Raw genomic sequence first — 26,019 nt, 5'->3', positions numbered from 1 at the left:
TTACAGGGGAAATGTTTGGACCTAGAGATTCCTGTTTGTTTCAAGTCCGGACTAATGGCCGGAATTGTCAGCACTTCCCTTCATTTCCTTTTAAAGGGCTGTGGCCAGCCCAGCGGAGTGGGTAGCCCCATATCATGCCTATGGGTCAATTTAAAAAAAAAAAAGAAAATGGTCTCTGGAATACAATCAATTCTTCCTACCTCTGGAATTTCACCTGGAGGACATGCTGAGGATTATACCTCAACTAAAGGCTCAAGATCCTAAGAGCCGGGAGAGGAGGGGCTATGATGGCCAGGTTAGGAGAGAAGAGGGAAGGACAAACAGCAGTGGCTAATCTGAACTGCCCTTATAATGTGCCCCTTGCAAAATGAAGCCTTTTAATTTTAAAAGTGCATTGGCTCATTGACCCTTTATAACAACAACCCTGAGAATCAAGTTTTATTTCCCCCATTTTATTGATTGGAAAACTGAGGCCCCAACAATGTCCAGAGTCACCCAGATGAGGTACAACCAAGCCGGGATTTATACTGAGACAAATCTACCCTCTTAGCCACCAGTTTGCACTGTCTCTCCTCAGGCCCAGATCCTGCTCCTCTCTCTCATCACCACAGATATCCTTCCCCATCGTATGAGGATGGCTTCTGAGTTAAACTGTGACTCCTCAGGCCTAGAGAGAAGAAGAAGTGAACATAGGAAGCGAGGGATTAGTATCTGGCGGGGTTGTAGAGGCTGGAGATAGGAGTGGAACTTGATGGGGAAACCAGTGAGCAGGGCAGGGTCTGAAGTAAGGAAGACGCATGGCCAGGACTGTGTGTGAGAAACAGTAAGCTGAGGCCAGCGAGCCAGCCCTCACAAGGCCCCAAGCAAGACGGACACCACCGGGCTGAGGCAGTCGTCTGGCCCTGGCTCTTCTGGAAGGGGTGAGCCTGGCAGACCTCGGCCTCATAACCCAGTCTGGGAAGCTGATCCCCGTTGGGTTTGGCAGGGAGCCTCTGCGAGCTCAGCAGGAGAAAACATCGCGTGCCCCTGGTTTACAGAAGAGAAGGGTCTGCGGCACCCTCGTCACAGCTAGGCCCTTGCACAGGAAGGCTCATCCTGCATCCAGCTACCTTTGTCTCTGGTACACGTCGCTTCAGGCTCATCCTTAACGTGGGGCTTAAAGATCTGAGAGTGACCCCTATATCATGCTATTTCAAGTGTGGTCCAGAGGCCAGCAGCTTCAGCATCACCTGGGAACTCTGAGATGCAGAATCTCGGGCTGCCCCCAGCCTTGACGAATCAGAACCTTTGAAGTCTGAGAAGCACCGCCCTACATGGTACCGCAGCCTAGGATCAAGAATCTCTGCAGCCTCACCTCTCCAATCTGTTTCATGGACAAACTTCCCAGGTGAATCGGAAACATGCCAGAACATGAACCAGGATGGGAGACCTCTGAAATGTCATAAGGACATCATTATTGTGGCATTCAGACCAGATCTTTCAGATGCCTCCCTCACCCAGCAGCATCACAAAAATTTCCTTTGACAAGGAAGGTGTCATTGGTTAATGTGCAGCCCATCTATTTCTGGAAAAAGGCTGGTGACAGCTTATGAACAGAGCAGGTCAGCTACACCAAGTGACACAATGGACTGCAGGGCAAGTTCCCAAGCCCACAACTCACTAAGCACTTTCTCCACATCTGTACTGTTACACAGAGCTTAAAATCCCACCGCTGGGTTATCCTTCTGCTTCTTTTTAAAATCAGAAGCTTTCCTCGGAAGAAAGAGCACATCGACGTTCAGATTCGGCTGTTGATGAGCCTGTTCACAGCCTGCTTCTCCCCACGGCAATCTGTCAGCAAGTCTCGTCACTCAACCTCCAGAGCATAAAATCTTCAAAGTTCCACCTCTCTCCACCTCCACTGCTGCGTCACAGCTCTGCCAACAACTTCCCAGCTGGTCTCTCTGCTTCCACTTCTGCCTGCCTCTGCTCTCTGCTCCACAAAATACTCAAAGTGGTCACCAAAAGATGCAAAACCCATCAAATCACACTCCAGCCTAAAGTTAAGCAGTGCCCGTATCCACTTCCATTGGCTGTTGTAACAAATCACCATACCATGGTGGTTTATAGAAAACCTTTCCTGCCCCACAGTTCTGAAGGCCGGAAGTCCAAACCGATGTTCCTGGGCTGCAGTCATAGTGGCTCCCTCTGGACGCTCCAGAGGAGAATCTGCTCATTGCTTCTTCCAGCCTCAGCAGGCTGTTGGCACTCCCTGGTTTGTGACTCCATCACTCCACCCACTCCCTGATCGACCACACTCCCTCTCCCTCCACCTTCTCAGGGAGACGTGTAGTGGCACTCAGGGCCCACGCAGACAATCCAGGGTCATCCTCCCACCTGAAGATCCTTAACTTCGCCACACCTGCAAAGTCCGTTTCTGTCTGTGACAGATTCCAGGGCCAGGGTGTGGATCTCTTTGAGGGACTCACAATTCAGCCTACCACACTGTGTTTCCATCACCCTTGTTAAAATCTGAAACATTTACTGTGGCTCTTAGCTCCTAGGTGACCTGGCCCCTCTCTGCCCCTAAGAGCCCCCTAAGATCCCATCTTGCCCCATATTTCCCCTCTGTCAGCCCACCCCTCTCGTCTGCTTTTAGATTTTCAAGTAAGTATGTTCCTGCTGCAGAGCCTTGGCTCTTGCAGTTCCTTTTGCTTGGAAAGCTACCCGTGTTGGCCTCATTCAATAAATGAAAGGATGTCTTATTCCCAGGAACTCGAGAAAAGTAGAAGCAGCAATTTGAGTAGAGACAAGCTTCACCTATCTCTCAATACTGCCTAGAGAGTTGTCTGGTTAAAGATGCTCCCATCTATTCTTCTTTCAGGTGCCAAACACCCTAAAATGTCCACAGTCTTTGGTTACCTGTAGGCTCTTTTTGCCATGGAGTCATTTTAGACAACACAGTCAGAAATGGGATAGGAATAATGCTGATGGAACCAGTCCAGTCTCCTTGTTCGTGGAGAAAATAAGACCATCCCAGATATAAAAAACCTATTTTGATTTCCTTCTTATGATGTTTCTTCTTTTAGCCGTCACTGAACACTTGCTGTTGATTTTGGTGGTACTTTTACGAAGGCCACGGCTAATGGCAGCATCCTGCCTGGAGACAGGAGGCCTGCCTGTGGTTAAATGACCTTTAATTTTCTCTTGACTCTGAACAGGTCTATCATTAAATGGAATTTGTAGTGTGCTATTATGATGAAAATGTAAACAGAAGCTCTTTCTTGCCCCGAAAAGAAGGAGTCTTGAGTTTTGTTTAGTTAAACAAACCAAGAACAGTCAGTATATTACAGATAGTGAGTTTCTCAAGAGATCAACTCACTTTTTGCCTAAGTCTTTCTCCATTAGCAGTTTCAATCTGGCATTCTGGGAAACCCCTTTATCCCAGATAAAATAGAGCAAATGGTCACCCTAGTGGTAGCTAAAGGCCTATTCCTAATATTTGAGGAACCCAGGGGAAAGGGTACCAGCAGAGGCTTACATATTATATATCTGAATATACAGAAGTTATAAACCCAGACAACACACTGCTCAATAAAAACATGGTTTATCTTCCTATCATGATAAATGTCTTTAAAACTACCTGGAAGGCTAGGTTTGAATTCCAAACTCTTAGATTCCCCTCTGGCTTCTAGTATGTTTCTATCTTCCTTTTCCACCCCACACTCTAAGCTGTCTTTACTCACACATATGCAGATTCTCAAACTCCATTCACACCCCATAAACAGCCACCTCCTGGTTCCCTGGAGGAGGTTCTCCGTGGAGGAGAATGGCCCCAGAGAAGAGACCGGCTCTGCTCTGAAAATGGGATTAGGCTCCTTTGAGCAGGGAGTTCTGGGGCCCAAGGAACCTAAACCTGGCCTGGAAGGACTGGGGGACCAGGGAGCCAGGGTGGAGTCCCCAGGACAGGAGCCACTCTTGCCTGTGGGAGTAACCCCTCTACAGTGAAATTAGAAACCATGGAAGGCTTTCCAATGTCCAAACACACCATCAGGTCCTCCTGAGTGGAGATCAGAGTCAACCAACCCAGGGAAACACAGTTTGCACAAAACCTTTTAGATGTCCTTTTAGATGTCCTCAGACTATTCCTACAAAGAACAAGCTAAAATCCTCAGGAGAGGAAACAAAATTGTAATAATAGTGTGATAAGGGTAAAAAAGTCTATGAGGCAGAAAGAAAGTACTTTGAGAATGGCTCTCTTGCCTGGATATTGATAAGAAAAGTATCACAGAGAGGCTCAACAAGCTCTTCCTGCAGAATCCATGCTAATCCAGGTTTTTGCTTTCCTTCTGGGGATTTTCTTTGATGGATGAGGCAGACTGTAGTTGAAGTATCAGTAGGTTAAAAGTTGTGACCTCTGGAAATGACTCTGCTGCTCTTGCCGCCTTGTTCCTCTGAGTATGGCGAGTGCCAAGCCACCAGTATCACATAAGCCACAGCCCAGAGGTGACCGGATTATGAGGTGGTGAAAAAGATCAGGAAGCTAGAAAGCACTGATGAGGTGGTTACAGTACAGTGTCAAGTACATCGGGTTTACAAAATACCTCTGCCATTTACCCGTGGCTAACATTCAGGTGAATTCCTTTGCTTATCTGACCCTTCGTTTTGCTTCTTCAGCAGAAGACAGATCCAGAAAGCATCCACCGAATGTGAATGGTACAAAGATGACTAGAGACACAGCATATAAAGAATTCAACCAGTGGCTGTAACACGGTAAGTGTTACACAGTATCACCTGCGCACTAACAGGAGCGCAGACGGTGGTGACAGTCATAATACCGCGCTAGCAGAGAGCACCATCATAGTCATATGGCGTTCAGGCAGACTAGTTGGCTTCTGATGCTCACTGTTTGGAAGGAATTGTCTTTTTTTTATTAAAGTTTAGCTGATTTATAATGTGTTAGTTTCAGTGGTATAGCAAAGTGATTCAGTTACATATGTATGTGTATATACATATAAAGTGTTCTTGTATATATATGTGTGTAAATACATGTGTGTGTGTGTGTGTGTGTATATATATATTTGTTGTTTAGTTTCCAAATTGTGTCTGACTCTTGTGACTCCATGGACTATAGGCTCCTCTGTCCATAGGATTTCCCAGGCAAGAATACTGGAGTGGGTGGCTATTTACATACAAATATTCTTTTTCAGATTCTTCTCCATTACAGGCTATTACAAGATATTACACATAGGTCACTGTGCTATACCGAAGGTCTTTATCTCTTTTATATACAATAGTGTGTATCTCGGAGAAGGCAATGGCACCCCACTCCAGTACTCTTGCCTGGAAAATCCCATGGACGGAGAAGCCTGGTGGGCTGCAGTCCATGGGGTCACACCGAGTTGGACATGACTGAAGCAACGCAGCAGCAGCAGCAGCAGTGTGTATCTGCTAATCCCCAACTCCTAATTTATTCCTCTTTAATGATGGAGGAGTCTTTAATGATGTGGCTTCCCCAGTAGCTCAGTGGTAAAGAATCTGTCTGCCAATGCAGGAGACAGGTTTGATCCCTGGGCTGGGAAGATCCCCTGCAGAAGGATATGGGAATCCACTCCAGTGTTCTTGCCTGGAAAATCCCATGGTCAGAGGAGCCTGGCAGGCTACAGTCCATGGGGTCGCAAACGGTTGGACATGACTGAGCACACACAGTCTTTAAGGATAGTAAGACATCAGGTAAAAGAATCCCTTTGGGGAAGGGATGATGCATGAATTAAGCCTGTGGTAACTGCAGATACCAAACCAATGAATGGACAGAGAGATATGAGTAAACATGACCCACTCACATCTCCATTGAGAACATGTGCCCATCAGCAGAGAATCAATTCAAACCACGTGGCGGACACTAAAAGAAGCTGCTGAGCATGCTCACCATTATGTTCACAGTTGTGGAGACTCAAGCTGAGTCACCATAGCGATTCAGTCACATCTCAAGTGATAGAAGGCTGACCTCTCACTGGCAAGCCTGAATCACATCCTACAACTAGCTCTATCTCTGGCCAAACTTAGATACTACTCAATGTGTATGTGAATCACTTCTAAATTAAGCACAAAGATTTCCAAATTAGTTCAAAGTGATCTAACATCTGGACAGGAGATACATATTACTGAATGGGAGGAGGGGACATAGGAGTGGGGAAAAAATAGAAAGAAGGCTGTGTTTTCTAAGAAAACTATTTTCTTTTGAAACACAGGACTTATTTTTGCAGAAATGACTGACTCACTTTCTTTTTCTGATCATCGAAAAAGCAAGCGAGCGTGTGTAATAGAGTGTTTTACAACCAAATAAAGATGTCATGTGGGCAGTAGGTTCTTAATTCAGTTTGTATTACTCTAGCTACATTTAAAATGCATCCGTGAGCATAGATTGATTTATTTCTGGGCCGGATTGCCTAAGGTCTTTCCGCTGTTACAAACAGCTTCCCGTAAAGACTTCTCAAGCTTTCTGGGATGCAGGAACACAGCTCACCCCAAGATGTTCTCTGACTTGGTCACCCCAAGTCCTTGCTCTTATTCCCATGGGCTGCCAGCCTCACTGCAGAGCACTTGGCTCTTTGGGAGTAAGCTAGGAAGGGTCCTCTTTGCCTTGGGTTCTCTCCCTTTGTTAACAGGATTCCCAGTTACTGGGCACGAGTAGGAAAAAAGCATCTGTGGTTCGTACCACGTGCTCTGGAAGCAGAGAGAACAGGGTTCAATCCTGGCTCTGCCACTTCACTCTGTGCAACTACAGACAAGTTGCTAATGCTCTTTGAGCCTCAGCTCCTTCATCTGCGAAATGGGGATACTTAAGAGTCCCTAACTCATAGTTATTGCAAGGATTAACTATGACCATCTTTGTAAAAGACTTAGCTCAGGGCCTGACCACACACCAAAAGCTTCACAAATATGAGCTCTAATTCTTTCTAGTGGAGGGCTGTCTAGAGTTATTTATTTAGATACCCTGGAAGTTAAGCCACAGGAATCTGATGTTTTAGGTGACAGAGAACTGTAATATCCAGCCAAACTGATCATCCTTTCCCTCAGGGCCCTTGCTTCTCCTATCACAATGCTCCTCATTCATCACCTTTGGCTGTAATTTCTTGTTTAACATCTGCCTTTCCCAGTAGAAGATCCTGTGAATTTTTTTTTTAATCACTGTGGGATGCCCTACACCCACAGAGCTCCTGGCACAGAGTTCTGCAACGGCTGTTTGTTGAATGACTGAAAGACTGAAAAATCAATGGACCAATGGAATGAGACCAACTGAACCATAGACCAAATGACTGAATGATCCATTGATTGAATGAATTAATAAACAAATGACTGAAATTCATCATCTACATTCAACTGGATGATCTGAAAATACTTCCCAGCATGACAAAAGACAAGACTGCTAAATATAGGATTTTAACTTGGAAAATCAGGGTCTTTGGGGGTGATACAGAAAAGCTGGTTTTGAGTATTTTAAGGAGTTCAATTCTATCCCCTCCATCAGTGATGGGACGGGTGATAATACCCTACTGGAAAACATTACTCACATGGCCCTCAAACTGCACATCCCTCCCGCCCTCCATCATAACCCAGGACCTGCTTGACAGCTTCTGGCTGTGGCATGTCTATCCGTGTCAGATGACATCATGGCCAAACCATGTGTCTTGGGCTGTGAGAACAACTGGGAAAATCAACAGAAAACCCCAGATCTTTCACCATCTAATTTCTGACAAGGAAGACTCTTCTTTGAAACCACCCCCATCCCTTTTTTTCTGGGTGAACTCATCCCATCTTTCCAGAAAGGCCAGTCAGGGGCAAGGCCTTGCTAGACTCCCTCAGGGGGATTTAGTGTCTTCATACCTTGTTCATCAGCCACAGGACAGGCTCATCTTTCAGAAGCTCTGGAATTCTGCCCACGGATGTCTGGACATCGTGTTGCATTCTCAGGGAGCCTCTTAGTACATACTCAGCCAAAGAAGATGCAAACTGTTCTTAAATGATAACCTGCCTCAAACTAAGGTACTTAACATGACCATCAGACAGTATTTTGATGAGCCTATCCTCCTAAGAATCTATAAGTATAAACAAAATAACAGAAACACTTACTTAAGGTCGCTTTCCTGTTGTAAGGGAGGAAAGGACACCCACATCCAGACTGTGCAAAATCTTAAGGGTCCCCGGGAAGACTTTCTAAGAGAACCAATCATGATGACTACCTACCTGAAACTGAACAAACAATAACTGCCTAATACTTAAAGAATAATTACACAGCCACCAGGTATCAAACACCTTCTCCATCCCATGCGCTAGACTGCACACTTTCTAGACAGCACAGCATTTAACCTGCATGGTAGTACTATGACATTGGTATTACTGTTTCCACTTAACAGGCAGGTAAACTGAGGCTTCCAGTAGGTGTCAAGCATGTATTTGAACCAGACCTAATTTCAAAGCTGGTGCTCCTACCCCTGCAGAGGCTGAACCACAGCCCACTGGGATAGGAGGGAAAGGTGACTGCCGACAAAGTGGAACAGAAGAGTGGAGTGTAACTTAAGAAGGATAAAAGCGGTGCCTAAAATCTAAAGGGGAGAAGACCTTGTGAACACGTGACAACAGTTTGCTAGCTCATCTATTGCCATCACGTGAGGAAAGGAGAGCCCTCCAAAGAGATTTCAAAGGCTGGAAAGAATAGATGAGTGAGCCCAGAAGGCAGATGTCAGCCCAAGGTAGCAAAACACCTTGTAACAATGGGTGTTGTCCAAAACGGCTGGGTCTGGTCAGAGAATGGGCTCTCAGACACAGAAAGAGTCCTCACAGATGGCAGCAAACATCCTGCTGGGTGCCAAAAAGAAAGGGATGGGAGATAGCTCAGAGGTCCTGTCCAACTCCCTCTGTTAGCTTTGGGGAGATGCTTAGTAACCATCTGACAAAGTTGCCCTTGCAGTTATCTGCCGCAGGCATGCAAGTAAAACAACCTATGCAGAACTGGTCCATTGTGAGACACTTTCATCTTCCTCAGGATAGAGGAAGCAATGATGGGGAACTGTTATTCTGGATCTATTTGTGATAAACTAAGAAGAACAGGGTGGACATTAGAAGGGACAAAATTCTTGGGAGAGGAAAGAAACTATGGATATTACTGTATTGCTTGCAATGGATTGGCTACATTCCTTTATTAAAGGCAGGTACCACCCTCTCAAAGTAGGGCTCATCATGATTATCTCACAGCTAGACCAATCTAAGAGTGAATTTGCCCATGGCTGCACAGCTCATAATTGGTTCAAACTCAGATATGCCTTATTTCAAAACCATCTCTCTTTTCTCCAACGTTTTTTTTTTCATACTGTGCATGGGAATAACGAAAACCTTTATTAATGTGGTTTCCAATAACAATGTGAAAATTGGAATTATCAATTCAATAAGTACTCAAAGTACATACTGAACTCAGGGAAGGGGAGATTGGGCAGAGCTCTGAAAGCATAGCACTCAGGACAGGTAGGTTGTGATAGACAGAAAAGGAAAGATAAGGCTGCTGTGTAGAGTAAGGCATGGGGAGTAGGTCAGAATGGACTGCTCAGACAGGTCAATTTAATCAGTGAGGAAAGACAAGAAACAGGAAATGGATCAAACCAGACATCATCTCCTTCACAATTCAGTCTCATTTTGGCCTTGAGACCAAGCTATACAACTGGTTCCAAACTGCCCATAACACAGGTTCACAGACAGGACCTCAGACATTTCAATCTGAATGAAGCCTGCATATGTCAACTTTGCCTCTAAATGTAACATGTAAAAGCACAATTACCTTTTTTTTTTTTCAGAGTACAGAATGATTTCAACATGCCATGAGAAGATATTAATAGGAAATAGGTTCACAAGGCTTTGGAAAATTAAAATGCCAATATGGCAAACTGAATGGAAAACATGATGAGAAAAGATGTTAATGACAGCTTTAACTATACTGATTTTTATCTCCTCTCTGCTCCTTAAGTTCTCCTAGGAAACTTGGGTGCTACAAGGCACCCACCCAACCTCTTGCCCATTAGAGACTTCCTGATGGGCTGAACAAGGCTGAATTTCCCCATTATCCCTAGTGTGTAAAAGTTATTCTAAAATAGATTTTAGGGATTTCCCTGGTGGTCCAGTGGCTAAAACTCTGCACTCCCAATGCAGGGGGCCCACGTTCGATCCCTGGCCAGGGAACTAGATGCTGCATGGCACAACAAAGAGCAAAGATTCCACGTGGAATCGCAACAAGGACCCAACACAATCAAATAAATATTTTTTAAAATGGTTGAGTCACTCTGCTGTACACCTAAAACTATCACGACATTGTTAATCAGCTGTCAGCTCAGTTCAGTCGCTCAGCCGTGTCGGACTCTTTGCGACCCCATAAACCACAGCACACCAGGCCTCCCTGTCTACCATCAACTGTTGGAGTTTACCCAAACCCATGTCCATCGAGTCAGTGATGCCATCCAACCATCTCATCCTCTGTCGTCCCCTTCTCCTCCTGCCCTCAATCTTTCCCAGCATCAGGGTCTTCTCAAATGAGTCAGCTCTTTGCATCAGGTGGCCAAAGTATTGGAGTTTCAGCTTCAACATCAGTCCTTCCAATGAACACCTAGGACTGATCGGATCTCCTTGCAGTCCAAGGGACTCTCAAGAGTCTTCTCCAACACCACAGTTCAAAAGCATCAATTCTGCGGCACTCAGCTTTCTTCACCGTCCAACTCTCACATCCATACATGACCACCGGAAAAAGCTTAGCCTTGACTAGACAGACATTTGTTGGCAAAGTAATGTCTCTGCTTTTTAATATGCTATCTAGGTTGGTCATGACTTTCCTTCCAAGGAGTAAGCGTCTTTTAATTTCATGGCTGCAATCACCATCTGCAGTGATCTTGGAGCCCAGAAAAATAAAGTCAGCCACTGTTTCTACTGTTTCCCCATCTATCTGCCATGAAGTGATGGCACCGGATGCCATGATCTTAGTTTTCTGAATGTTGAGCTTTAAGCCAACTTTTTCACTCTCCTCTTTCATTTTCATCAAGAGGGTCTTTAGTTCTTCACTTTCTGCCATAAGGGTGGCGTCATCTGCATATCTGAGGTTATTGATATTACTCCCAGTAATCTTGATTCCAGATTGTGCTTCCTCCAACCCAGTGTTTCTTATGATGTACTCTGCATATAAGTTAAATAAGCAGGGTGACAATATACAGCCTTGACGGACTCCTTTTCCTATTTGGAACCAGTCTGTTGTTCCATGTCCACTTCTAACTGTTGCTATCTAACCTGTAAACAGGTTTCTCAAGAGGCAGGTCAGGTGGTCTGGTATTCCCATCTCTTTCAGAATTTTCCACATTTTATTGTGATCCACACAGTCAGCTGTACACCAATATAAAATAAAAAGTTTTCAAAAAACTTAAAAATAGATTTTATTCTAAATAGTTGTTATAATTAGATCATGAGGGTTACTTACAATTAGACAACCACCAGTAATTAAGTGTGTTTTGGGGGTCAGGGGGCCGAAATGCTTTTTATGCCTATGCTAGGGATCAAGACGCTACGCTGCAGAGTAATTAAACATGATGAAATTTAGCTTGACATATGGAGGACAGTCCAAGAAATGGTTGCTGGTGCTTTAGTTGCTGTTTTGTAGTTTTTATCCCTACCATCTTTGGAGTTTGACATACGTGGGTCCAATTAAAGACTCTGCAACCAGCTACGTTTGCAGGGAAAATTATATAACATCCCTGGGATTCAGTTTGCTCTTTCCGTCAAAGCGGGACAAGACCACCACCTCAGGAAGGTGTTGTGAGGATGCTGTGGAATGGCTCAGGGACAGAGCCTGGCAGAGTCTTGTTGACGAGAGCTCAAAAAGGGCACTTGGGTTCCATTATGCTGAGCACCTCCCTTGAAGCTAAGCAACTCCTCCTTGGGTAGGCCATGGTAAACCCTCCACTGCACCCCCTCCAAGTCCACCCCTCACCTAAAGATGAAAATCATTCTCAGGCTAGGAACTGGGAACTGCAGGTTTGCCTCTTCATGGCATTCAACAGCCTTTCTCTGGAGTAAGTCATATCAACACCTCCCTGCCAGTGGGCCAGGCGCAATACAAGTATTTTGCTACCACGTGGTTGCAAACTCCTTCCAGGTCAGCGAATTACCCGGATTTCATCTTAGGAAGAGGGCCCAGCTCCGCAAACGGTTCCAGGTTCCCCAGCATCTCCCGAAAAGAATCTCATCTCCAAAAACGCAAGGCTCGAGTCTCGTGAGCCGGGCGGGCATGGGAACAAGGCCCCTTTGGAAAAGGCGGCGCAGGCCGCAGCCCCGCATCCACGCCTCATGGCCACCGTCTTCACACACCAGGTACCCGAGGCACAGGAGAGCGAGGGACCGCGCGAGTCACTGTCACCGGCCAGAGGAGCCCTGCACCCGCAGTCTTCTCCCCAAGACTCAAAAGCAGCTGGCAGACGTTCCCGGGAGAGGGTCGCCAGCTTCCTGTCCTGCTTCCCAGCTCCTCTCTGGTTTTACTGCCAAGCCTCAGCGCCTTTTAACGCACGCACACGCCAAGAGCCAAAAACACCACGTGAGCAACCACAGGACGACGCGCATCTCCACAACCAGGGGAGGCGTCCTCGCTAAAGCCCCGCTTTGCTCCCGGACGCGTCAGGGTCCTGACTGGAAACACTCGAAAGAGTAACTGAAGAGAGTTGAACGAAAGGGTAACCGACGAATGAGGAAACAGCAGCGGCCCTGAACCCACTCGGGAGGGGAGCAGGAATCACCCCCTGGCTAGTGACCGCGGGGTTCCGGGACGCCGCCCGGCCTGAAGGGGCCGAGGGAGACAGCGGCTGAGGTGACAGGTGGAGGAATACCACCGTCCAACACCCAGGCCAACAGGGAGGAAGCGGGGAGATTAAAGACACCCACCTCAGGTCTCAGTCACTGCCTCCCAGGCCCAGAGCTGGAGGGGGTCACCGAGAACATCCAGACCCATCTCTGACGGCAAGGAGTCCTGTCCCTCCGCCGTCATCCGGGCTGAGCCCTCTCTCCAAAGCCAGGCATCTCCTGAGGGACCCCACTTGGGTGTGGATCCCAACTAGCTCTGAAGCTTGAGCAGCTCACGTTCCACAGCAGAGCTTCCCTTTCTCATCTGCAGATAGGATTAACAACACCTGCTACCTAGGGGTGGGCTTAAGGCTTATCCACGTGAAATGCAGACGGCACGGAGCAAATCCCGCGCACCTGTTCTCATCTTTCCCGGCTATTCAAACGTGTGCGCGCATGCACGTGCCCAGAAGCGCACGTGCCTGCAGAGAAAGGCACGTGTGCTCAGAGAAAGCCACGTGCGCACCTGGAAACGCACGTGCGCGTCCAGAAACACACGTGGGCGCGTGCGTGTCCAGAAATGCACGTACACGTGCGCGCGCACACACACCGAGGATAGCAGTCAATAGTACACCTACAGAAATTAAATGTGGATATGGTTCAGTCCTCCACCACGGCAACTAGACACTTGTCCTTGGTAAAGGCTGCTTCCCAAAGGACTCACCCAACTCCTGTAACTTAATGTTCCAAGAAACGCCGAGAACTGAGGGGAGCAGAAGTATTTCTTTTTTAAAAGGGATTCCAAACATCTTCACCCCAAGAAATGGCAGAGAAGTAAATCTTTTAAACAGATCCAAGAATGAGGATGACAGAATGTAGTTTGTCAATACACTGCGTGATAAATTACCACAAGCTTAGCAACTTAGAACAATACTCATTTATCATCCTGCCACGTGGCTGTTGGCAGAATTCACTTCCTTACAGATATGGAACTCATGGCAGCTCACTTCTTGAAGGCTAGTGGGTCAGAGGTAGAGATTTCCTGACTGCTGGCTCCGCCTGTGAAGGGCTCACCTGATTAGGTCAGGCCCACCCAGAAGACTCTCCCTATTAGAGACCTTAATTACATCGCTTCACTTTGGCCATAAGACTCAGCAGAATCACAGGAGCAGAATCCCGCAATCTTTGCCACATTCTGTTGGTTAGGAGGAAGTTACAGGTACCACCCACATTCACAGGGAGGGCACTATACACGGGCCTGGGTAACCTGGCAGAAACTTAGAATTCTGCCCACTGCAGACAATTATAAATGAATGTATGGATATGCTTTGTAAGGTAAGAGGAATAGAAATGATTAACCTCATTTTTTCAGGGACTCAAACACTCTTAAATATATTACCCAAATCATAAGCTTGCCTCTGTGACAAAGCTGAAACAGACAGGGAGGTTTTCTGCATCTAAAATCATGTTCTCTCTCCTGCACTTTCAAACTGGCAAAGAAGGGAAGGCTCTATCACACGATCAAGTGGGACACATAGCTGATGTTCACAGCATATTGATCACTTGATCCCAGTAAATGATAAATGAGTTGCAAGTAAATGATAAATGATCAACGGTGGCAGCCACACGGCTTTTAGCAGAGCTAGAATCAAATGCAGGGCTCTGGACTCCTGACTCAGTGCTCCTCCACAATGGACAGATCTCATTGTGTCTTTCACTGTCCCTGTCAAAGACAGGCTCAAAGGCAAGAGAATAGCTGGGTCCAGGAATCATGTATTGTTCTCATCCAGATGATTTGGCCTAACAGGCAAAGCCTTTCTTAATCTAGGAGTCCATCCAAAAATCTGGAGAAAATTAGATAGTTATTCTAAAATTAAAGTTACTGTAAGAATGGCAAGAAAGACATCAAAAAATTCAAGTTGTGAACAATTCATGTATATATGGTACAAATGATGGCCCAAGCTGATACAAAGTAAAAGGTATTATGTGGCTCATGGTATGTTTGTATCAATTAATACATATTAAAATATACTATGTGGTTCAGGGATTATTGATATCTACCTACTCTTAAGTATTGGTTGTTTTTAATGAAAACAGTACGCTGAGAACAATCATAACCAAATAGAAGCCATCACTCATGTTTGTGTATTAAAACAACTAAGCCACGCTTGCAACACAGTAAAAACATCATCTTCCTGAGCCATGATGATTACGGATTTTCTAAATTGGCATGAAACTAACAGATCTGGGTTCAGGGTTTTGCTTGGCCTCATTTCTAGCTCTGTGATTTTGAGGAAAGCACTCTCCCCTCCCAGCTCACTGCTTGAAACACACGTAAGACACCAGACACTCAGTTGTGGGCTCCCCGCCCCTTGGCCTTACTCTCTCATAAGGAGAGGTTGTTAGTTATCAACTGGGTTTCTCTTAGAACCTCCTGGGTGTCCTTCTTGTGAGTTAACTAGTAAATCCGATACTCACACGCCCCTGCTTAAAGCTCTGTGTAACACCCTGTCACATATGGTAGCCACAGTCCACACAGAGCTTTTTTTTTTTTTTCTTTTTAACAGTTACTTTTATTTTTCTAAGTTATTTATTTTAATTGGAGGCTAATTATCTTACAATATTGTAGTGGTTTTTGCCATACATTGACATGAATCAGCCATGGGTGTATGTGTGTTCCCCATCTTGAACCCCCCTCCCCACACAGAGCTATTAAGCATCTGCCAAGTGGCTGACCTCAGCTGAGATGTCCTGTAAGTATAAAACACACACCAGGTTTCAAAGATGTAGCATGAAAAAAAGAATGGAAAACATCTCAATAATATTTTATAGGGGCTTCCCTGATAGCTCAGTTGGTAAAGAATCTGCCTGCAATGCAGGAGATTTGTTGATTCCTGGGTCAGGAAGATCCTCTGGAGAAGGGATAGGCTACCCACTCCAGTATTCCTGGGCTTCCCTTGTGGCTCAGCTGGTAAAGAATCTGCCTGCAATATGGGTAGACCTGGGTTCAATCTCTGGGTTGGGAAGATTCCCTGGAGAAGGGAATATTTTATAGCATGCACAGATGGATATGATACCATTTCAGATATACAGGGTTAAATAAAATATAAACAGATTACGTTCTCTAAATGTTTTTAATGTGACTATTAGAAACTTAAAAATAGCATATGTGGCTCACATTATATCTCAGAGGGAAAGCACTGATCTATAGTTTCTCACTGTCCTCAGAAAAGAATTTAAACTCCTTAGCAGTATCCAAGGTGATTTGGTCCCCCCAGCTTTCCTCAAAAGTTCTCCTTGTCCCTCATTATTCTTCAACCGCAGTGGCCCTATGATCCCTCAGACACATCAAGCCCATGCCCACCTTAGGGTCTTTTCATGCATGACATCATCCTTCTGGAATGCTCTTTCCATGGTGCTCTACTCATTGCCATGCTGACTCAAACTCCCTCTTTAGATTTCATCTCACACGTCACCTCAGCCAGGCCTTTCTGGACCACCTGATCTCAAGGGACCACACATCCAGTGACTCACTCCTCATTTCCTCCGAGGCCCTCACTGCCGTTCTTAGCTACCTCATCTGATGATCTGTTCACCTGTTCCATGTCAGTCTCCCCCTCAGTGGAATGGAAGCTGTGTGAGGGCAGGAAACCTTCTGGTCTTACTCAGTCAATGTTGTATCTTCAGCTCAGGGCTCCATCATTTCTAGTTCTCAGCTCAGTGTTTGTTGAATGCACGAATGAACAGGGAAAAGAGCATGAAACTCAGAGTTAAAAATTCCACTTAGGACAAACCCAGTGATGTGGAGGATGACACCACCATCTTGCTCCAATTGCTGACACTTATCCTATAATCAATCCTCTACAGTCACTATAGGAGGCAGTGTAATAACTAAAAGGACACAGTCTAGAGCTAAAAGCCCTGAGTTTGAATTTCAACTCTGCCACTTACTAGAGTGTGACCCTGCATGGAGCCCTTGACTGTCCCAAATCTCCATTTTTCTCCCAGAGGTAAAATTAGAATTATTAGGAAATAATTAGAGTTACATCATGGTCGTCTTGAAGGTCAAGTAAGATAATAGCTTTGTCAGTCAAAGAGTCCCAGTGATATTTATCAGACCAAGGCATTCTTGAAGGGGAAGGATTCTTTTATTTACATGGGTGTCCTCAGCACCTAGAACAATGATTGGCTTAAGGCAGATGCCCGAAAACTACTTGATGGATGAATAAAGTTTCTAAAAATCCCCAGCACCGCAAAGCAATGAACCTTGGGGAAATCAGATCTCTCCATGGTTCCAATCTGGAAAAGATATCCTATTTTCAGATACCCCATTTTCCTCCAAACAGAAGCAAAAGGATCCTAGACATGGAGTGAGGCTTAAGATGTAACGGGTCCTATTTCCTCCATCTTCCAGAAGAATCCCAATTATAAGAGTCTGTCCAGGTGTCCAGACAAAACTGACTATAGATACCCTGAAACCTTTGGCTTGAGAGTAGGATTTAAAAAGTCAAGAGTCAGCATCTTCAGCTGGGGACAGAACAAGCTCCAGAGGAGCAGGGAGCAGCTTTCTGCCCATGACAGGTTCTTTCCTAGGAAAAAGAAAAAAAGACAAGGCCAGGGGGCTTCACAGGTAAAGAATCCACCTGTCAACGCAGGAGACATAAGAGATACGAGTTTGATTCCTGAGTCGGGAAGATCCCGGTTGGAAGGCATAGCAACCCACTCCAGTATTCTTGCCTGGAGAATCCCATGGACAAAGGAACCTGGCGGGCTTTGGTCTATAGGGTTGCAAAGAATCGGACACGTCTGAAGCAACTTAGCAGGCACGAAAGACAAAGCCATCCAAGCAGTAACTGTTGATGCTTACATTCTCAGAAAGAGCCACAATATCTGCCTCCTTGATTGAAACTGGGGCCAAGGATAAAAATAAGGAGAGGGGAAGAGGGTCTTATTTGGAGCTAATCGTTATTAAAGCTCATAAAAGTCAAATTATTCCATGAAATGATAATTTTTCAAGATGAGGCAAGGAGTGTGGCTGGGAAGAGAGTGGGAAATGACTTCACTGGGCAGGCTTCTGCCTAGTTTGCAAAGGATAAAGCCTGCCTTTGTTGTTCTCCTGGCTTCTGTTCCCCATAGCTCTGAAGTATAAAGGCTTCTGGCAGAACATCCCAGTTTCAACACCATTGTTCCTAGGATTTGCTACTGAAAGGGCTATTCACATGGAAACCTCTCCCAGGCCAGGCTTCTGTTGGCTACCGTTTACTTACACCCTGGCTTAATCATGCAGCCCACCTAGGAAGTTTGGACAACCAGGCCAGGGATGGCACTTGGCCATCTCTCTTAGTCGCACCTTGCCAACTCAGTGCTGATTAAAATCCAGAAGCCAACCTCCATTCATTCCACTGCCATGTTCTGAGCATTGCCCGCGTGCTAGGTGTCGGAGCTACAGGTAGGGGCAAGTGAGACAAACATTGACGACAGCAGAAATCCATGAAAGAAGAAAAAGATCATTCTTCATGTTGGAAAAGAGGAGTCATAAATAGAAAGCCCTTTCCAGAATGTGAAAAAGGAGCCACAATTAGGGATCACGGGATCCCAAAATCAGATTTGGGATCACTGAAGATGATGATGTGTTAAGATCCAATTAGAGGGCTTCCCTATTGGCTCAGTGGTAAAGAATTTGCCTGCCAATGCAGAAGATACAGGTTCCATCCCTGATTCGGGAAGATCCCACATGCCAGTGAGCAACTAAGCCCATGAGCCACAACTACTGATAGAGCCTGTGCTCTGGAGTCCGGGAGCTGCAACCACAGAACTCCAGGTGCCCTAGAGTCCGTGCTCCCCAACAAGAGAAGCCACCCCAGAGAGCAGCTCCTGCTCACCACAACTAGAGAAAAACCCACGCAGCAATGAAGACCCAGCACAGCCAAAAGAAAAAGAAAAGAACCGATGGAAAGTGTCTTTAAGGAAAGCACCTCCAATAAGAGAAAAGGCCCTACATAGTGACCCGCAGCTCCCCATTCCCTTCACATCAGGCCACACCATGTATCTGAAGCCACTCTGAGTCTGCTTACAACCCAGGTTTTAGTCCACTTGAGCCCTGGTTTCCAGCAGAGGGTGACAGGAAGAAAACCTCATGACAGAGGATTCTGTCTGTGGAAAAAGGTGAAAAGGGACTGTGTTTAATCCTCTGTCTAGGCTAGGATAATGGCTCTAGGAACCCAGGTCTGTGGAACTGGCTTAATAGATGTGGGTTTATAGGCAGACAGCGTGGCACAGTGAGTCCTAGTGGATTTTGACTTTTAGGACTTGTGAGATGTTGCAAGAGACTGCATCCCAAGGATATGAGAAATCGTGCTTGTCCAGACCTGCATGACCCAATTAATCTGGAAAAAAAATTAACTTCTTAGTTTCTGGCTTGTTATCCTGAGCACCTTCTACCCAGGTGAAATCTCACCCTCCCTCTCCCTGGTTAAAGCCTCACTGAAAAGTCCAGCTTTGAACCACTGACCCTCTCTGATCCTATTCCCTCATCTCTTAAACGGGAGTGATCATCATCAACATCTTCATGTTGTAACACTTGTGATGATTATGAGATGGTAATGAGAAAATAGGACTCCAGGAGTGAAGATGTCCATGTTGGCATTTATAAAATCAGGACAGTGTTCTCTCCCTCCCTGAATCGGGACAATTTACGCGAAAGCAAGTTATAAAAGGCAGATGAATACTTTACAAACATTAATTTTAAAGAAAGCACCACTCACTGGAATCTCACCTCCTCTCCGGTGATTGGAAAACTTGCCCAGGTTTGGGAAAAGCTAACCAGCTGAGTCAAGCTGCCGCCTACACCACCTGCCCACCCGTTCCCCTCGCACCCGGGCAGGGGAACACAGCTCAGCATTTATTTTTGGACCCAGCTCACTAAAAATACCCCAAGCCGCCCTGTTTGATCACTCTCCCTTTTGACCTGAATGGATCGCGGGGCCCCAGCGGCCCGCCCCACCCTCGACCCGTTGTCCTTTAAAGGCGAAGGGCGTGGGGATGGATTCCTGCCGCTCAGGGACAGATGTGCGCCACTCGGACAGGCAGGGGCCGCGGCCTCACTGACGTCAGGGAAGCGCTCACTCGGCCGCAGCCTCCCGGCCGGGCCCGAACACCCGAAGGGTGGGGGGGACCCGCGTGCTGGGATTGGCTGGCCAAGTGCGAGCGCCCGCGCCGATTGGCTGGCGAGGTTTTAGAGGGAGTCCCGCTCTCCAATTAAAGGGCCCCGCCGCACCCGGCTGCGCACAGAGCTCCCCCTGGGCCAGCGATCTTAGCCATTCAAGCACAGCTGTCCCCACTGCACGCCCTCGCGCCTAAGCCTGAGCAGCCAGGCGCTGTCTGTCCACCCCAGAAGAGGATGGCAAAGGTGGCCAAGGACCTCAACCCGAGAGTTCAGAAGGTGAGCTGAGATCTGTCTGTACTTAGGCAGATTCCTTCTTTTCCCATTTCCCTCTCCTGTTTGAAGAGGCTTTCCTAGATGTATGGAGAAGAAAATTCACTAAATTCCAAGACTTTATAGCAAATAGAATCGTTGGGAATACAGGTTTGAGCTAACAGGCACATACCCCAAATGCTACTCTTAAAAGCCTTTGTGTAAAGTATTTGCAAAGGATCTTAGTTCTTTGGTGATGCTAATTAAAATTTAAATAAGGTAAAACCGTTTTCTTAAATGTTAACTCTGTGCTCTTGGAGGAGGGGGGAAGGAATCCTACCCTCTTCCTCCAGTGATTGAGGTGAAGGTGGGAAGGGATAATATTTCCTCACAAGGAATCTACCCCTTTGCTCTCATCCCAACATTTTCTGTTTTTCACACACACATACAAAGAAACCAGTTTCTTTAGTTGGTGGTGTTGGCAGTGGCGACAGTGCCAGCACACGGGAACTAATTTCTGTCCCCAGGGTCTTCACTTTTCCCTTTCAAGAAGGGCTGGCTGGGAGCCCAGAAGGTCACGGGTGAATGATTGCCCGAGGGGCCTGCAGCTGTGCCCTTAGCTCCAATCCCCGATGGTTAGTTACCTGCCTGCATACAGTGGCGGGCAGCACACAGGCCAGGGGCCGAGAGGACCTGTGAACTGGAAGGAAGCCCAGAGACAGCCTAGACCAGAGAAGAAACTGAGTCTCAGGGTCACAGAGAGTTGGTTCTGGGAGGCAGTGGAGCCTATGGTTAAGCCTTAGGCATGGAAACCCCAGCTGTGCCACTTTCTAGCTGCACCACAATGACCAGCCACATCCATCATCTTTCTGAGCCTCAGTTCCCTTGTCTCCCATAGAGGGATGTTAGGCCCCACCTCCCTCACAGCAGCAATAATAGCTATGGTACCCCATAGTGTTATCTCCCAAAGTAGTTATTTTTAAACTTAAACTCTGATTTCAGGGAACATCAGAGTTTTGGTCTCTCAAGGCAAAGTCCCCTGTAAACATTTGCTATTGCCTGGGCAAGGCAGGATAAAATGAGAGGGGGAAGGAAAAAGAAAAACTATGTCAGAATCAAAATGCAAATCAGCCACTTAGAGGTGCAGGATTTACACATCTGATTTACATCTGTACCACTGCAAGGCTGACCTGCCCCAGACTCCCACACAGAGTCCATCGGACCTTCTGAATGTGTACACCAGGGCAGACTTCATCCAGAGAGCATCTCTCTGGAATGTTCCTGCCCCCAACCCCTACCCCCGCTTCACATTTGCCAGACTGTTCACAGAATCCAATCATCTCTTCTTCTCTGGAATTCTTACATGTTAGACCTTGGTAAGCTACCTGTCCTGTTAATTTCTACCTGGTAGTGAGTCAGGCACACACTGCTCTTACTTTTCTACCCATCTTTCTAAATTCCTTGAGGGACAAACCTTTCTTGCTCATCTCTGTTCCGACGCAGCCTGCCACGCACAGCATGACTCAATAAACTATGAGTGAACCAGCTAAGACCACAGTGTTCGCGGACAGTACAGTTTGTGTGTTACTGTTTTCTAACTTGTGTCAGTTCCAACATAATTGTGTGTCTGAACTGCCTCCCCAGATTCAGCCAAAGTAAAAGAGTTCAGAGCGAAAGGGGCAGTGTCTCACCGTCCAGTGGCACATCAGATGATTCAGGGTGTTTTTATTACAAGCTGATGGACAGTTAATGTGTCAAGGGAGACAGGAGACACGGAACCTCTCTCCTCAGCACAGCCCAGGTCATCACTCGGAGGAAGCCTTGTTTTTATTTTCCTTTGCATGGGAGAGTGTGATTATCCGGATTAGAGGTGGAACACAGTCTCCTACTTGCCACTCTCTAGTGCCAACTTCCTTGCCCTGCAAAGGGTTTATTTTCCATTTAGATCCAATTACAGGCTTAGTGAAAGAATGTGGTGGGTATAGATGAAAGGGCGGATATTTGTTACCCCTTGGGACTGTGACAATCAGGAGGAGGATCACCACATGGGTGATGAACCCAGGTCCTCCACTCAGAGAGCCGAGGGAAGGGAAGGGAATGGGGGGAAATTGGGAAATTTCTCCTTGCTGAGGTGTATATCGGCGGTTAAATGCTGGGTTGTATCAACAGCATGTTGCAGAGCTTTTATGGAATATTTACTTTTTAAATCTGCAACAGTGGTGGGTTTGCTAACATTTGGCTTCCGGAGGCATAATCACACTTAGGCATTTTGAAGCAATTTCATAGACTCTTAGAGCTGCAAGGGACCGATTTACAAAATGGGAAATGGTTTCAAATGGCCTCCATGAGGACTCCGCTGCCCTGCACCCAAAGGGAGGGGCGCCACAGGGAATCCCTAGAGCTGGAAAGTCAGAAAACAGTCTTTGAGAGAGAGAACATTAAAATCCCCAAGTTGGGGCAGCCTTTGAGATCATCTCCCCAATTCTAGGCAGACAGAGGGACTGGCCGTGGGCCCCAACCTTAGTTCATGGCAGGGTATAGAAACAGTTCCTTCCCTCCTCCCATCTGCACTGAGCCAAATGCTCCCATTGGCTCCTCTTGAGCCCTGGTTTGTTTTTCGACGGGCAAAAAGGTTTCCTAGCATGGAGATCTTGTTCCCTGAGAATCAGGAACTAGCCAACATTCCCTGGTAACAAAAAGCCTGGAAGATCAAATGCCATTTCTCTTGGTGGAATCAACCACCACTGTGGATGTGTTCTTCTCTGGCTTATTAAGTCATCAGTATTCCTGTAACCAGATTGGGGTTCAGATCCCAGCTCCACCACTTACTAGCTGTGTGCTCCTGTGCAAGCTGATGAACTTCTGAGTCTGTGCCCTCATCTGAAAACTGAGGAGACACTAAAAGCATCTCCCTCCCAAGGGGCCCATAATCATTAAATGAGCTGATGTATACAAAGGGCTCAGCATGTGAGTGCGAGTAGACTTGGCCATTGTTATTGTCAGTGGTGGTGGTTGTATATTTCAGCGAGCGTGTGATTGCTGAAAGGGGTCTTTTGGTGAATGAAGGACACACTTCTTCAGATGACTGGCTCATCTGAAGAGCAACTAACTTTCATTCAGCTGAACAAAAGCCAGAGGTCTTGATAACCTAGAACAATGACCGATGACCTTGTCTTCATTCTAGCCCAACACATACACAATCTGCTTACACAACAGAGATCATCGATCAGAGAGCATTTCACTCGGGGGTCCTGGAATAGTTAGGCCTGGAAGGAGACATGGAGCTCTTCTCACTTTATAGATATAGAAACTGAGACCCAGAGCAGTCAGGTCCTTTCTCTGAGACTGCTAAGAAGGTGGGCCAGGGCCCAGTAGGCTCTGCAAGAATACAGGCTCTTGGCTGCCAAAGAACCATTTGCAGGAATTTAGAAAGGACTAGAACAAAGAGATCTGAGAGCATGTTCACTGCTGCCTGTGTGCCTGCCAGTGGACCGGTTCCAGAGGGTTCTATTTCTCACCCCTCAGCACAATGTCCAAGGAGCATGAAAGGATGGTTCATCCAAGTGCATTGCCAGGATCCACCCTTCTCCACATCACGTCCCTCTTGGCTTTCCTGTCCTCCAGCTTCGCCCTTCCCCCTGTACTCAGCCCTTCCTGCTTTCACCTCCAGTTCCTGCCGTGTGCAAAACTGCTGGCACGCCGCCTGGGTGAGCCGATCCAATGTCAACACGGCTCCTCGAGAATTATCCTTGGCTCCCTCCATCTTAGAAATATATTAAGCTGTCATTTAAAGACTTTAATAGCCAAATCATTGGAGACATGCCCATAGGTGTATAAGCAACTTGGCCCAAAGAGAGCCATATTAAAAAAGAAAGAAAGAAAGAAATTATCCAAGTCCTTAAAGCTCTCCCCAGACAGATGGCTGAAGCCATTACTTGTACACTGAAGATGCCTGTCATGTCGCACAGACATATTTGAATATGTGGGGTTAGGGTTGACAACTGACTTGCACCAATACATCTGCCCCCTGAGGTGGTGAGGGGCAGGGAAAGGTATCTCGCAGATCAGCTCTAGGCCTTATTCTAGCCATCTCAGCTCCAAGACCTTCTCCTGGCCCAGGGCTGACCAACAGTTCTACAAGCAGGACATGGAGTGACTTTGGCATTCCCCTCTGAAGATCCCAGTTTGATCTCCTCTCCATGTTAACTGGCCAGAGGTGACGAGGGAGAAAAAGAATGAGCTGGAAGAGGGGCAGATGTGCAGACTCACATGGGCATCTTCCTTTCCCTCCCCTGCCCTGGCCACTCCCGGGGTGGATTAGATCAGGAGCAGAGAAGTCAGAGAATAGTTCCTCTTGTAACCCACCCTGTAGGGTCAACTGGGCTCCAACAGAGAGATGCCATTTGACTTTTCAAGGGAGAATCTTTCTTTTCAACTTGCACATTTAAAATAGTGTGTTTATAATAAAGTGGAAATGGGTCCTGAAAGCACAGACCTTGGCAGTTCTTATCTCCCCCATGTTCATCCAACACCACTGAAATATGTACGATAAGCCGAGTTTTCTGGCAAGGGGCCAGGTTGTCACAGTAACTGCAAGCATTTACTGGTGACTTTGGACAGGTTGCTTTTCCTCAGAAGGGGCTGACTTTGAATGACAGCTGGAAACTTCGTTCCTCCTGCCGTCCACTGACCTTTTCTGGACCCTAGACTGTCTCCTAAATAACAAATGATTCTGGAAAAACAGGACACAAACGCCTTTCCATTGAGAGTAGAATTGGGGAAGAGCTTTTTGAGACCTCCAGGAGGAAGAGACAGCTGCTGTTCTCTAAGTGCCTTCATTTGGAAATAGCCCCTCTTCCCTTTCATTTGCTGATAAGGAAGGAGATTTGGCTGGCAGCTGCTGCTGTGATCCTGCCAGGTGCAGAGCCACCAACCACTTCTACAGGAGACCCTCAAGGTCGTACCATTTCCTTCACTTCCCATGCCACTTTCAGTCCTGAACCCATTCTTGGAGCTCTGTTGTTGTTCAGTCCCTGAGTCATGTCCGATTCCTTATGACCCCATGAACTGCAGCACGTCAGGCTTCCCTGTCCTTCACTCTCTCCCTGAGTTTGCTCAAACTCATGTCCATTGAGTCAGTGATGCCATCCAACCATCTCATCCTCTGTTGCCCCCTTCTCCTCTTGCCCTCAGTTTTTCCCAGCACTAGTGTCTTTTCCAGTGAGTCAACTGTTTGCATTGGAGAAGGAAATGGCAACCCACTCCAGTGTTCTCGCCTGGAGAATCCCAGGGACGGTGGAGACTGATGGGCTGCCGTCTATGGGATCACACAGAATCGGACACGACTGAAGCGACTTAGCAGTAGCAGCAGCAGCAACTCTTTGCATCAGGTGGCCAAAGTATTGGAGCTTCAGCATCAGTCCTTCCAATGAATATTCAGGGTTGATTTCTTTTAGAATTGACTAGTTTGACCTCGTTGTTGTCCAAGGGACTCTCAAGCATCTTCTCCAGCACCACAGCTCGCAAGTGTCAATTCTTTGGCGCTCAGCCTTTTTTATAATCCAACTCTCACATCCATACATGACTACTGAAAAAAACCATAGCTTTGACTACATGGACCTTTGTCAGCAAAGTGATGTCTCTGCTTTTTAATACTCTGTCTAGGTTGGTCATAGATATTCTTCCAAGAAGCAAGCATCTTTAAATGTCAGAGCTTAGTGTGTATCAATGGCCCAGATCTGCAGAAGTTCCAAAAAGGCCTTCTA

General features: G+C 46.6%; 1 protein-coding gene and 1 non-coding gene across 2 annotated transcripts in view; both read left to right on the top strand.

Annotated features, from left to right (window-relative positions):
* The first annotated feature begins 10,136 nt into the window (after positions 1-10,136).
* On the top strand, positions 10,137-10,209 carry TRNAG-CCC (transfer RNA glycine (anticodon CCC)). Its single transcript has one exon. It is a non-coding gene; the product is annotated as a tRNA-Gly (tRNA).
* A 9,915-nt stretch (positions 10,210-20,124) lies between these two features.
* LMCD1 (LIM and cysteine rich domains 1) overlaps positions 20,125-26,019 on the top strand; it is a 55,856-nt gene continuing 49,961 nt past the window's right edge. Inside the window, exon 1 of the mRNA XM_081528171.1 lies at positions 20,125-20,281. Within this exon, the coding sequence (XP_081384297.1) occupies positions 20,240-20,281 (42 nt within the window). The 5' untranslated portion in view covers positions 20,125-20,239. The remainder of the gene's footprint in view (positions 20,282-26,019) is intronic.

The sequence above is a fragment of the Giraffa tippelskirchi genome, chromosome 9 (genome assembly GCF_054371585.1).
Source record: "Giraffa tippelskirchi isolate mGirTip1 chromosome 9, T2T-mGirTip1v1.2.pri, whole genome shotgun sequence".
NCBI lineage: Eukaryota > Metazoa > Chordata > Mammalia > Artiodactyla > Giraffidae > Giraffa > Giraffa tippelskirchi.
Note: the sequence above shows the minus strand (reverse complement) of the source record. Positions and strands in the feature narration are given on the sequence as shown.